Here is a 13,788-nt window from a genome sequence, read left to right on the forward strand (position 1 = left end):
CCAAACAAAACTTTGTTTCTACCTTTCCCTTCATCTCTAGGTTCTCTAACCAATATGAAGTTTTATGTTTTATTCTAGATAATATATACTTTATTTGTAAAAATATGATTTGAAGGACCAACTATGACATTTCTTAATCTGACAAATTTGAATCTTTTGCAAAGACTATTATAGTTGAAAACATTTGTTCTCTAATGTGAAGAGCTATATAATTCATTTAGGCTTTTAATGTTTGGTTTTTCTTTTACTCATAGAATTGAGAAATTGCTTAATCACTGATCAAATTCCTAGTTACATGGGAGGAAAGCAAAGTTTAAAAACTCTGTAAGTTGCATCTAGAGTATGTTCTTAGCTATAGTTGTACCTATCATTATATATGCTTTAAGCCTTTTTGTATAGACCTATTTACCAATCTCATTAGTATTAGTTAAATTTTAGTTTATAAAAACACAACTATATATATATACAGAGAAGGAGAGAGAGACAAGGGTCTACTTGATATGTTTTTGCCTAGTCCTTAGTGAGTTGGTAGTATAAGAAGAAAATTTTGGTTGCAATCATAATGAATAATGAGAGAAGTTCATCTATCTTCAAAACTTTATTACACAATTGTCTAAAAAAAGAGCATAATAATCAAAACAGAGGAAACTTCTTTAGGCAGTGTATTTCTTATTGTCGAAGTTGCTCAATCAAAACATGAGTAATGACTTTTTAATCCTCCAGTCTTACATTTATTGATATTAATTCATCTACTGATGTTACTTAAGTAACCATCAAGTACAATTATATTCTTCAAAGGTTTAAAAAACATATCTTAATTTACATTTGACAATGCATATATAGCAGGAAGGTATCTACCATTCTCGTCAGGCCATAGATCTGGTCTATACCCCAAAGTTGTAAGTTCTTTCTTGCCTTTAGGTTGTCTTTGCATTTATTATTTGTACTATCATTCAAACAATGTAAACACTATATTGTCACAAACATTTTTTTAATGTGCATAACATCTCAATTATAGTTCAATAAGTTATCTATCCATTAAGGAAGCTAAAAAAAAAACACTTTTCTTCTACCATTGTAGAGTGTCTACCTTAGGATGATCAACTCTCCGTTACCATTTTATCATTTCTTCAACTATAGGTTGTTTTCCAAATTCAACATAAATATTAATAACTTGTAGGATATCATGTCCTGATATTTCCATTGGTTGACTTCTATTTTCAATAGTTTCATTAAACCTTCTATGAGCTAATCTAAACCTATGTATTCCATCTAACCAATGATGATGAATTATAAAACAAAATTTGCCACCTTTAACAAACTTTTTAGGATTTATATAAAAATTACATCTCAAACATGCCAATCTTGTATGTTTGTTCCACCCAAATAAGGTTACAAGTCCTGAAAAATCACTAATAGTCCACAAAATGGATGCATGCATATGAAATACTTCTTTCTTATATGAATCAAAAGTTTTGATGCCAATGTTCCACAACTCCAACTCTTCTATTAATGGTTGTTAGTATACATCAATATCGTTTCATGGTGCTTGCTTTCTAGGAATGATCATGGGAAGAATGAATGAACTTTTAGGCCATCTCATATGCTCAGGCTATATTAGATGACAAAAACATCCTCTGTAATCGAGGCTTCAAATGAAAATACCTTAACACCTCTACAAGAATCTTCTTTCGCTTATTAACAACATCATTACTAAGTGTACTTCTCTTTTTTGGCTTCCATCTTGATTTCTTTAATTTCTTACAAAAATCTCTATCTTTGTCTTCTCTAATATACAACATACAATCATTCAAATAAGAGTCAATTTTGGGTTAACTAAAACCAAGCTTGTTAATGACTTTTTTTCACTTCATAGAATAAATTTGGAATTTTAGCATGTTGAAATGCATCTGCTAGCAACTTTAGTATCCTGGACATAACTTTTTCACTTATTCTGCATAGACATTTGATGTGATACAACTTGACCAAGAATGAAAGTTTTGAATCATTATCACATCCTTCATATAAATTATGTTTTCCATCTTGCATTAATTCAAAAAAATATGTGCCATCATGACTTCTAGCATAGCTTGACTCTGCACCCAAATCGTCATCATCGACCATGTTAGTGTTAGAGCAATGATGCACAAATACATCATTAACCATTTCTCACATATTATCACTAATTGGAATTCTTCCACCATCTTCTTCGACCATTACTTGAGGAGCTTCATCATTTACTCTTTTCTCCCTATCTAGAAGCCATATTGTATACCCTTTTGAAAAAGGTTTAACAATTAAGAGCTCATATACTTCTTCATGACATTTCCATTTCTTAAAATTGCATTTCTAACATGGACATATTATTTTTCGCATAACACCACTATTAATGAATGCGAAGTCCAAGAATGTAATCAGTCCTCCCATATATAGACTTGTAAATCAAGGCATGTTTATCCATGATTTGTCCATTAAAATGATTTTTGTTGATGCTAAGAGGATTTGAAGGTTATAATAAGTGAACATATTCAAGGAAGTTCACTACATAAGAAGAATTTACTAAACTGGTTATAAAACTAAATCTTATACCAACTTAGTTATAAATTTGAAGAGTGAAATAATCCAATTTACTTATGGAATTGAATACTTCAAAATTAGGTAGTTCCCTACTTAGTTATAAAGTTGTTGGTTGGAATAATTTAATACTAAGTAGTAGACCTACTCAGTGTTAAAAATAATTAAGGAATGAATAAAGCATTGAGTAACACTCCTTTTCAACTGCTTAGTAAACTAGTTTCAAGAACATCAACAAAACATTAATTAAAAAGCATTGAAAATTATTTGATTTGGTTAAATCTCCACAAATAAAATAAAATAGAACAAATAAAAACAAAACCACACATCTAAATCAAAACAGAGAAAATTGAGAGCATCAATGCTATTTACAAACAAAATATTTCAAAATCAAAGATAGTATAATAGTTTTTTACTTACATGGATGAAACTAAGGTGCTAAAACCTGACTTCTTCCCAACTTCAATACTTCAACCACTCCAACTGCTCATTTCAAACAAAAGATAAAAAAAAAGAAAGAAAACATGATATCAATGTACATAAAATCAAAATCGAATCATATAAGTAAGGTGTCGTTCGTCTTACACCAAGTCTACAATAAAGGCAAGCACAATGAACGGAGAAGAGAAGAGACGTTTAGGCTACAAGACTAAATAAAGGCAAGTTGGCTTCCTTCTTGACTCTGACACTCCTATCTGATTTAGTAATCTTAGAATCTTCAACTTTCATGGTCATGCTTATTTCAAAATGGAGCAAATACCCCCTACAAATTGTTGAAAATTAGTTCATAAGTTAACATACTTTGAATTTACTTGGAAACTAAAAGGTCCAGTATAGGAAAAGCTAGCAAGGAGATCAATATAATAATACAAAAAGAAGTACATTCTTGGTAATAGAATCTTCTGATTCTTTTGCTCGTTTTGTTTGAAACTACAGAGAAGAATTTTCAACTATGAAAATCCATGTGTTCATTGGTAAGTTTATCTAAGTTGTGAAGTGAAGAGACTCAAGCAAAAATAGAGAGAACAAGTAGTTGAGTGGAAAACAACTTATGATTATGTCTTCCTAACTCTTAGAAGCACACACAGTGTGATTTATGAATTATACCCGAGTTAGAACCTATATGGGTTGTTAACTTATTCATGAGTAAATAGATCTTAATATTTAAGTATCACTATTTATTCATGTTTTAAACTTAAAATTAAAGTAGTCATGTGTTCATCGCACAAACTATATATATAATCAGGAAGAGGGGTGCTCGATATAAGATCAATGATTACAAATAATGTTTTTGCACACACATTAGTGCAGAAAAGGCTTGAGACGTCTGTTATTTTGGGATTTTTACATTTGATCCCGACTTGACCTCTTTGGGTGACATTAATGGGACGTCTGACCTCTACAGATCGGACGTCTATATAAACGTCTGACCCATACAGATCAGACGTCTATATAGTCGTGAGATTGGGGTGACAACAAACGTCTAAGACCTTGGCGCGAGAGCAACTTCTACAATCAATTGGACGTTTGTGTGTGCACTAGCAGACGTATATAGACGTCCGACATGACATTAATAGATGTCTTCTAGGTATTTTTTAAATTATTTATTTTTACAATAAAATCACACCTAAAAACAGAAAATTGTCCCAGAACACTATACTATAATATATATATATATATATATATATATATATATATATATATATATATATATATATATATATATATATATGCGTTTCAACTCAACAAAGTTCTAAATAATCTAAAAAATAATCCAAAACCTAAACTATCAAAAGTTAAACTTAAACTAAATGTAATTAATGTTCAACAACAAATATAAGTCTTATCTGCTTAATTGCATCCTCTGGTATAGGAGATGTACTCTTGAAGCGTTGTAAAATGAAGAAAGATTCATTATGTTTTCATATATGTTCAAATATGAATTTGATTTGTAATGTATTGAAGGTAAGAATTATTATCTCAATCCAGTCATTTGTAATGACAGCTCGAATGATGGTCTTAATCTAAGACATCACATAGTAGCCACATTCCAATGAATCTAGTTGCCTGTTACACTAAAATGACAAACTAAATAATTAAGCATTTAGATCATTCAATAACATAGAAAATGAATTACAACTATAATTGACTTACAACCTTTGGATATAGGATTTGAACTAGTTGACCTCGGGATTTACCCATAACTCTATTTACATTGAAAACACAAGGTAGTATTTATATAACTATATTTATCATAAAAATTGCAGGTAAACATGAATTTGAAACATAAAAAGAGAAACACTTACCCTTGAAGCATGTTTCTCAAGTCATTTTTTATCTTCCTGTGCAGCGAACAAAACCATATAATTGTACATTGTTTGGGAATGATGACCATCGGCTTCTAGTGAGACCTATCATGAATCATAAATAGTTAATAAACTAGTTATGTAAACTTTAATAAACTTTTACATAAAACAACTCATACCCATCAATGTATGGCACAAGGTATACTTCTCTATTTGACTCAGTCATCCATGTTTGCAAATATTGTTGTTTGTTCTCAATTGTGTTACCAAAAGGTTGAATGGACTGAGGTTCAACAAATCTATACATGGAAAACTGACTGTGGTCCACAATGACTGTGTCCATGTACCTAAAACAACAAAGTTAAGTTGTTTATTAGAAACTAAGAATCTAAATAAAACTAATATGGAAGACAAAATTAACTATCTTACATGCACCATAGTTGAAGGATGGAAATATTCAACATCCTGTCTCCCCCAATTATCTCTAGTGCATCATTGAATGTGATATATACTAGCACATGAGGGATGCCAAATACTCTATTATCCCAATACACTTCTATTGGTCCTTTGTTCAACCTACTAATTTTGTCATGAGCTTTGCTAGAGGATCATCCTCCGCTTCAACCATGTCATCATTTTTATCTATGATTGGCTCATGCATCTACTGCTTCTGAGAACGTATGAATTGAACATAAAAATTTCAAAGTTATCAATAAATATTTTTAAATTTTACTTAAAAAGACTAATAATAGAAATATTATACCTTTGGTGTAGCAATGTGTGACATGATTAATGCTCTAGGCCAGGCTATAAATGTTCCTATGACCTCCCCCACTAAATGAACTTTTGAAGTAGTAGACTATCTTTTGATATTCGAGACCCATTGGGCAAAAAATTTTCTTTGCCTCGTAATGACAAATAGGTAGAGTATTAATCTCCTTAAAAACTTCCAACAACTCTATGAAACTTTTATCGGTCCATCCATTCCTTGCTTTTAAACTAAACAACTTCAAAGTTGCAGACAGACATGTAAAGTTGGAGCATCCTGGGAAAACTGGTTGCTCTGAATCATGTATAAGAGAATCATACAAATTAGCTCTTCCAAAATTATCTTCACCAACATCACGTATCATGTCCTCTAAATGATCACTCAACCATTCTTCCACATAGTTTGTTCCTCGTGACGTGGTAGGCTGGTCCAATACATCTCCATGCCAAGTCCAAATGGTATAAGTTCTCATTTTGACCAACATGAATAGATGGTCACGCATATTGCCTAAGTCTTAGAGTGTTTGATTAAGACAACAAACACAAGGACAAAAATATGTCCCGTTCACAGACTTTGCATTTTGTTCAACATATTGCTAGAACTCTGAAACACCCTTCTCATATTCTTCATTGATGCGACGTTCATTCATCCGGTTTCGATCCATACTAAATTCGTAACATACTTCATCAGTTTCAATTTTTTAACTCTCACAAGGTTTGGCCCTACCCATTCAGAAAAATTATTTTTCATAATTTGCTAAGACATGTGCAAAGAAGTCTAACATGATAAATTTGATAAGATTTCGGCAACATTTTGCATTAGTCTCTGAAATACACTAAATGAGAGTAGTTAGGGATGACCACTATCAAATATGCATCCAGAGAACAACACAAATAATTTGAACCGAAATTTTATCAATTTTATCCATAAACTCCAACATACATGTTATAGTAAATTATGAAAAATAATTTTCCCAAACTGTCCAATCAGACAATTCAAAATTTAATACAAACGATTAAAAGATTAATCGTTTGTGTTAAATTTCAAATGGGAACTAAGTTTTACTCAATTTGATACTAATAATCTAACATACCAATCATAATAACACAACAAAACTTTATCAAATGCATATTCAAAAGCCAATAACATGCATACGCAAAAGCCAATAACATGCATACACAAGATTCAAATAACATGTATATATATATATCCAAAAGCCAACAACATGCAAATCCAAAAGCCAATAACATGCATATCCAAATGCCAAAAGCGTCCATACCCAAAAGCCAATAACATGCATAAGCAAAAAATTTTAAACAAGAATACTAACCTTCTTAACCAATTAAAAACTTAGTGGAGGGAAATGAAGGAGAGGAAAATGCACTAAATTGCCCCAAGAACACAAGAAATCAACGCCAAGAATGCAACAAACCGTCGCCCAAGGACACAAGCAAAACTGCACCAAAACACAACAAAAACGCATTTTAATCGGTTCAAATGGAAGATAATTCATCAAAAACTAATTTAATCGGAGCAAAACATAGTTTAAACGGTTCAAAAGAGAGAAAATGCACCTAGAAAATGTAAACCGGGGAGAGAAAACAAAAGGAGGAAGATGATGAACAGTATGCATAACTGCCCGCGAGTTCGCGCTGCTGTATTAAAATGCTTATAGACGTCGGGGACCCTCAACATCAGATGTCTATAAGCCTTTAAACGTCGGGCCCCTCCAAAGCTGGCGTTTAAAGCCTTTAAACATTTAAATTTGGTAGAGCCTTTAGGCGTCCGACATATGGGGCCCCGACGTCTACGGTCCATTTAGAAGTCAAGGTTGTCCACCGGACATTTAAGAGCACTGGAACAATCACTTTTTACCTACTTTTGCAGGCCATTTAGTGTCCGGGATAGGGGCTCAAACGTCTAATGTCGAGGTTTGACGTCTAAAATGATGAAAAAAAAATCTATTGAGATTCTGGCGCGACCATTTTGGCGTCTAATGAAGTGTTCTGACGTCTAAAATAGACTATAGACGTCAGATCCCCCACTCGGACGTCTAATAGGAATAAAAAATTATTTTTTTTACTTTTGTGTATCTTTTTGGCATCAAATGGAGATGTCTGACGTCTAAAATAGACTATAGACGTCAGATCCCCCAACCCGGACGTCTAATAGGAATAAAACATTCATTTTTTTTTACTTTTGCGTATCTTTTTGGCATCAAATGTAGATGTTTGACGTCTAAATAGACTATAGACTTCATATCTCCTCATATCAGACGTCTAAATACTCTGTTTAATTACAAAAATGGCATCGATCATTTTTTACGTTGAATATTTGGTGGTCGGACATCTACACGGTGACGTCAAAGGCCTTTTTTGCACTAGTAACAAGAAAAGTAATAAATTTCACATGACATGGTAATTTAATAGAAACTGAAAGTGACTAAATATTTGTCAACTACACACAAGCATAAATAAGCCCAAATTTAATTTGACAAGGTACGTAATGTGTCTTTAGCCAAAATATTATTATAAACAAACTAGTTAGTTAAAGATTCACAAGGCAAAGAAATCATATAAAAGGATATGTTTACCCTTGTATAAAAAGAAAAAGTGCTATATTATTAATATAATAAAACTAAAATAATTGAAAATGTTATTGATTCTCTAGCAGCTGAGTTCACAACTTTTTCTTTCAAAACCAAATCAAAGGTATTTATTAATGGATCTTTCAAGAAAACAAGGCTTCTTGAACTTACCAGAAATATCCAATTATGAAACAACAAGTCTTATATACAAAATTGGATTGTTATTATCAAAATTGTCCATATTTGTTGAGATGTTCTTTAGATTCAATACTACTTTCACATTGTTGTATTGATCTTCGTGAGATTGTGTGATTTATCGTTGGATTTAGCATCATTACTGTAGGATGATAAGTCTGTTGGATCTATTGAGGACGGGTTCATCGGAGAGACGCAAACATCAATGAGATATGAGTCCAACCATATAAAAGATTGACACTACTCTTTACCTAAAACCTTAAGGCAATGAGTTGATGGTGTATGTGTAATTAATTATTATACAAATTTTAAGTTTGGTTTGGTTGTATTGTAGAAGGTACATGTGCAACTCAAATAATAATGCCATCTTTCCATTCCAATGGTGTTGTCCAAGATACAAGAAAATTTAAAGGAAAGTTATAGCCACCAAATTCAAAATGACACTATCCATTGCCTATACAATAATTGATAATATATTAATGGTTTAAATATTATTTTGGTTTTGGTCTCTAAATTCGTCTATCTTTGTCAATATGGGACTTATTTTTTCCAATGTTTAATATGATCTTTATTTTAGTAAATTTTGTTCAATTTGAGCATTTTTCATGATGTCGTCTAAATCATTAATGGAAGATGAATAAAATGTGACACATGTTAGTTCATGATTTTTAAATATTTTTATTAATTTTTAAATTTTTTTTTCTTAATTTTAAAAGAAGTTGTTCACATGTCAAGTTAACATTATGTCATGTGACAATCTCAGTTTTACGTGTCAAGTCAATGTTAGTGTCTTATATTCAATTTTGTTTCAATTTTTACTAATTTTGTTTAATTTACTCCCAATTTTTATTAATTTTGTTCAGTTTAATTCTAATTTTATTCTTTTTTAACTCAAGTCCAAATTTAATTTTTATTAAAATTCACAATTTATTAAATATTTCATTTATTATTTTTAAATAAACTCTAACTATATTTTTGGAATATATATTAGATTTTGTTTTATTTTTATACATGTAAAAAATAGGGTTACAATTGGTTTAAAAATAATGAAGAATTTTTCTTCTAATTTTAAAAATAATGAATAATTTTCCTTATAATTTAAAAAAATAAAAACTTTCATTTTAATTTTAAAAATAATAAATAATTTTCCTTCTATTTTTTAAAAAATGAAGAGTTTTCTATCTAATTTTAAAAATAAAAAAGAATTTTGCTTCTAATTTTAAAAATACTAAAGAATTTTCTTTTTAATTTGAAAATGATAAGAATTTTTAATCTAATTTTTAAAAAAACGAAAAATTTTCCTTCTAAAATTTAAAATATTGACCGAATTGAACAAAATTAATAAAATTTAAGACTTAATTGAATAAAATTAATAAAAATTGAAACAGATGACATTGATATGACTTGACATATCAAATTGACATTGAATTGATACGTGACACCAATATTGTTATTGTCATATGTTGACTTGATATGATAATAATTTTTTTAAAATGAAGAAATCTTTTAAAAAAATAAAAGAACTAATACATCTGTAGTTACCTGTTTAATACCGATTTTCTACAAATGTAAAACCACCTATCATTTCACTTTCTTGAAAAAAAACTTATTATTTAAAATAGTGTAAGAGATACATACCCGCTAAAAAAATTAGTTCATTGTATACGTCATTATCGTCACTCGATAAATATTGTTGCTATTGTCGTCGTTAAGGCTAAATGTTAGAGTGAAAGGGTTAGAAAGTTAAAAAGGTTTTAAGGGTTCTATATATATGTGAAAATTAAATGCATTATATTTTTGGCTAAGTTAAAATATTTTTTTAAGTATGTTAGAAACATTACAAATATATAAATATGAATTTAAGTTGTTTTGAAAAGTAAGAGATGTAAAAGTAACATTATTTTTTAAATCTCTTAGTAAAATAGCATATGTAAAAATATGAATATATTAGAAAAATAACATATATAAAACAATATTTAATTAAATAACAACAGACTTTAATAACAAATTTTTATTTATCAAACTACCATATTTGTTCTTTTAACGAACTTTATAGGATAACTAATGTTGGAAGAAAGCTTTGGTTACTTTTTGATGTAGGAATACCTTTTAATTATTTTTTTTAATTAGAAATTTAGACCTTTAATCCAAGAGATATTAATAACCTTGAGGATCAATAAAGAACCGTCTAGATAGCTCACTATAGCCAGATCAACAGCATGAGTGTGTTTGGAAATTCCTCATGAATGTCAATACAGAAAATGGAAAATGAATAATGGTATTTGATCAACGTAACATCTCGAAATTTATTGATAAACGTCATCTAATTAAAGGAAAATAAGTTGTTTTAAGAATAGTTTTAAATAAGTTTTTTCGTATTTTCTTATTTTTATATTTTAATTTAACAAATTACGTTACTAGTTAAAATTTATAAATTTAAATTTAATAAGTTCAAAAATATTTTTTAAGTGAATTAACCCATCCCCTTTAATTATGTGGTTGTGAACTTTATCGTGCCTCTCTCCCTATAATTCTCTTTTCAGTCTTTTGAGCCTTCTCGTTGTTGAAGTTCTGCCTGGACACTTGGCAAACTCTAATTTACGGAAATCACTAGTATATTTGAAGAAAAATGATTAAATTTTTTTGAGAATCATAATTTAACCAAAATGCAATCATAATTATAAAAATTATACTTTCTTCCATTGAATCACCTATCTTTTACGAATATTTTAATTATATACTAATTACCTAAACAATCATTTCAAAACTCAATTTTGATTGGTTGCATGTCTACAAAGGTATTAAAAAAATTTCAAAAATAAATTTTCTATAATTAAAAATTATTTAATGATATACAGACAAAGCATACCTTAAAGTAAAAGTTAATGAAGATAGAAAATAAAATTAATGAATCTAATTGTGGTCCAGTTGCTTCAGGAAGTGGAAATCAAGAATAAAATCACTTACAGAAGACGTTTAGATTCCTCAAATTCAAGAGCAATGGAAAACAAGCCAGGATGGAGGGCCATTTCTTACATCTTAGGTCTCTGTCTAAACAAAAAATGAGGATGCATACCATTAAATTTTCCATTTTCTATGATCAAATTTAGCTAACTAAGCTTTTGTATTGTGTGGTTTTGCAGGAAATCAAATAGTTGAGAGGATTGCAACATTAGGAATGATGGCAAATTTCATGGTGTATTTGTTGCAATTCTTCAACTTGGGTCAGGTTGCTGCAGTAAATATTCTTGGCGCATGGACAGGAGTTAGCAATTTAATACCAATTATTGGTGCCTGTGTTGCTGATGCTTGTCTAGGGAAATTCAAAACCATTGCTATTTCATCATTTGGAACACTAGTGGTATATGTTCTCCTCCACATAATAAACTTATGTCAATTTAATTTGGAATTCTCCATTTTATGATTCAATTTAGTTAGGGAATTATCACTTACTACTGTGATTTCTTTCCATCAACTTACAAATTCATAAATTTGACCATTCAAAGTTTCAATTTATCAGTTAATAATTTATCGATTTAAAGTTATCTTTTATTATTCTATGTTGGTGATTGTTAGGGAATGGTGATACTAACATTAACAGCGTGGGTGCCACAACTTCATCCTCCAAGTTGCACTGGAACTGAGCACTGTGTTCATCCGACGAGTTCTCAACTAGGGTTCTTGATTTTAGGACTTGGCTGGCTGGCTCTGGGCACAGGGGGGATTGGACCATGCGCTATTCCCTTTGCGATTGATCAGTTTGACACAACTTGCTCTGAAGGAAGGAAAGGAGTGAACAGATTCCTTAATTGGTTCTACACTTCACAGACAGTTGTTATGTTGATAAGTCTGACAGCAGTTGTTTACCTCCGGAACAAAAGCTGGATCTTGGGTTTTGCAATACTAAGTCTTCTCATGTCATTTTCAATTATCATATTTTTTGTTGGAGCTAGCGTTTATGTCTATATTCCACCAGAGGGGAGCATATTTTCTGGTATTGCTCAGGTGTTTGTTGCAGCTTATAAGAAGCGTCAGCTCAAAATTCCAGTAATAGAAGATGAGGGTCTTTACTATGATCCCCCGGTGGATGCAAAAACACTACAGAAGATGCCCTCAACCCAACACTCATGTAATGTGTTATTCCTCAGCTAATTAAAATAATATTTCTCTGGTACTGAAGGAGCTATTTGATTTTTGAACAGGTGTTTAAACAAAGCTGCCCTGATAGGAGACAATGAACTTGACGCAAGAGGTAGTGTAAAAAATCCATGGAGGCTTTGCAGCATTCAGCAAGTGGAAGAAGTCAAATGTTTGATAAAAATGCTTCCAATCTGGGCTTCTGGTATTCTCTGTTTGATTCCCATAGTACAACAAGGCACCTTCCCAGTATCGCAGGCCTTGAAAATGGACCGCCATCTTGGAGCGAACTTCACACTTCCACCTGCAACCTACAACGTGGTGTCCCTAATCACAGTTGGCATATTCCTCCCATGCTTTGACCTCTTTATGCAACCAGCATTAGCAAAAGTTACCAAAAAAGAGGAGGGTCTCACGAGCCTTCAGAAGATAGTGATCGGTGATATATGCTCGGTTCTCACAATGCTAAGCGCTGGTTTGGTGGAGTGGCGAAGAAGGGGTGTGGCAATCTCACATGGTGCACCTGAGGGGGTTGCCCCCATGAAAGCAATGTGGCTGGCACCACAATTTGTGTTCTTGGGATTGTGTGAGATGTTTACCCTTGTTGGACACTTTCAGTTCTACAGCACGGAGTCACCAGAGAAAATGAAAAGCATAGGAAATTCGTTGCAGTATCTTGTGCTGGCTTTTTCAATTTACGCTGGCACGCTGATTGTGAACGTGGTGCACCGAGTGACTCGAAAGCGTTGTGGAATTGATTGGCTCAACGATGACATCAACGATGGTAGATTGGACTACTATTACTTCCTCGTAGCAGGATTTGCTGCATTGAATCTTTTCTACATCTTGCTCTGTGTTAAATGCTACCATTACAAGTCGTCATTGTCAAAGTAGAAGTTGAAGACACACCTTGATTTAGCCCTTAGGTTTGTTGTAACGGTTCTGGTCTAAAGTTCAAATGACTCTAAACTTTTATTTGGAATTGAACATAGATTTGGGAAAGTGAATTTAAAGGAAAAAAATAGATGAAAATAAATTTGTTTGAATTAAGGACAAGACATGATAAATAAAGAGAAATAAGATAAAAATTTATATAAAAGTTACTGAATGATTTAGAGATTTTGTAGATTAAAAAAAGATATTTTCATTAATAAAATTAGAGGATTACAATTTAAATCTTGATAACAAAAGTAATTTAAAATTACTACATGAATAATTGA

At 31.1% G+C, this 13,788-nt stretch overlaps 1 protein-coding gene across 1 annotated transcript; it reads left to right on the forward strand.

The window, feature by feature from the left end:
- Positions 1-11,431: 11,431 nt before the first annotated feature.
- On the forward strand, positions 11,432-13,462 carry LOC108346662 (protein NRT1/ PTR FAMILY 2.13). The gene is made up of 4 exons (XM_017585725.1): positions 11,432-11,474; positions 11,575-11,792; positions 12,008-12,567; positions 12,634-13,462. The coding sequence occupies exons 1-4, from the start codon at positions 11,432-11,434 to the stop codon at positions 13,460-13,462; spliced, it is 1,650 nt and encodes a 549-aa protein (XP_017441214.1).
- Positions 13,463-13,788: the final 326 nt, after the last annotated feature.

This window comes from Vigna angularis, chromosome 9 (assembly GCF_016808095.1).
Source record: "Vigna angularis cultivar LongXiaoDou No.4 chromosome 9, ASM1680809v1, whole genome shotgun sequence".
Taxonomy (NCBI): domain Eukaryota; kingdom Viridiplantae; phylum Streptophyta; class Magnoliopsida; order Fabales; family Fabaceae; genus Vigna; species Vigna angularis.

Bases quoted from the DNA above. Each gene is read 5' to 3' on its own strand.
- LOC108346662 (XM_017585725.1), top strand. From the start codon at position 11,432: ATGGAAAACAAGCCAGGATGGAGGGCCATTTCTTACATCTTAG. The intron at 11,475-11,574 runs GTCTCTGTCTAA...GTGGTTTTGCAG, and splicing joins GGCCATTTCTTACATCTTAG to GAAATCAAATAGTTGAGAGG. The intron at 12,568-12,633 runs GTTATTCCTCAG...ATTTTTGAACAG, and splicing joins ACCCAACACTCATGTAATGT to GTGTTTAAACAAAGCTGCCC.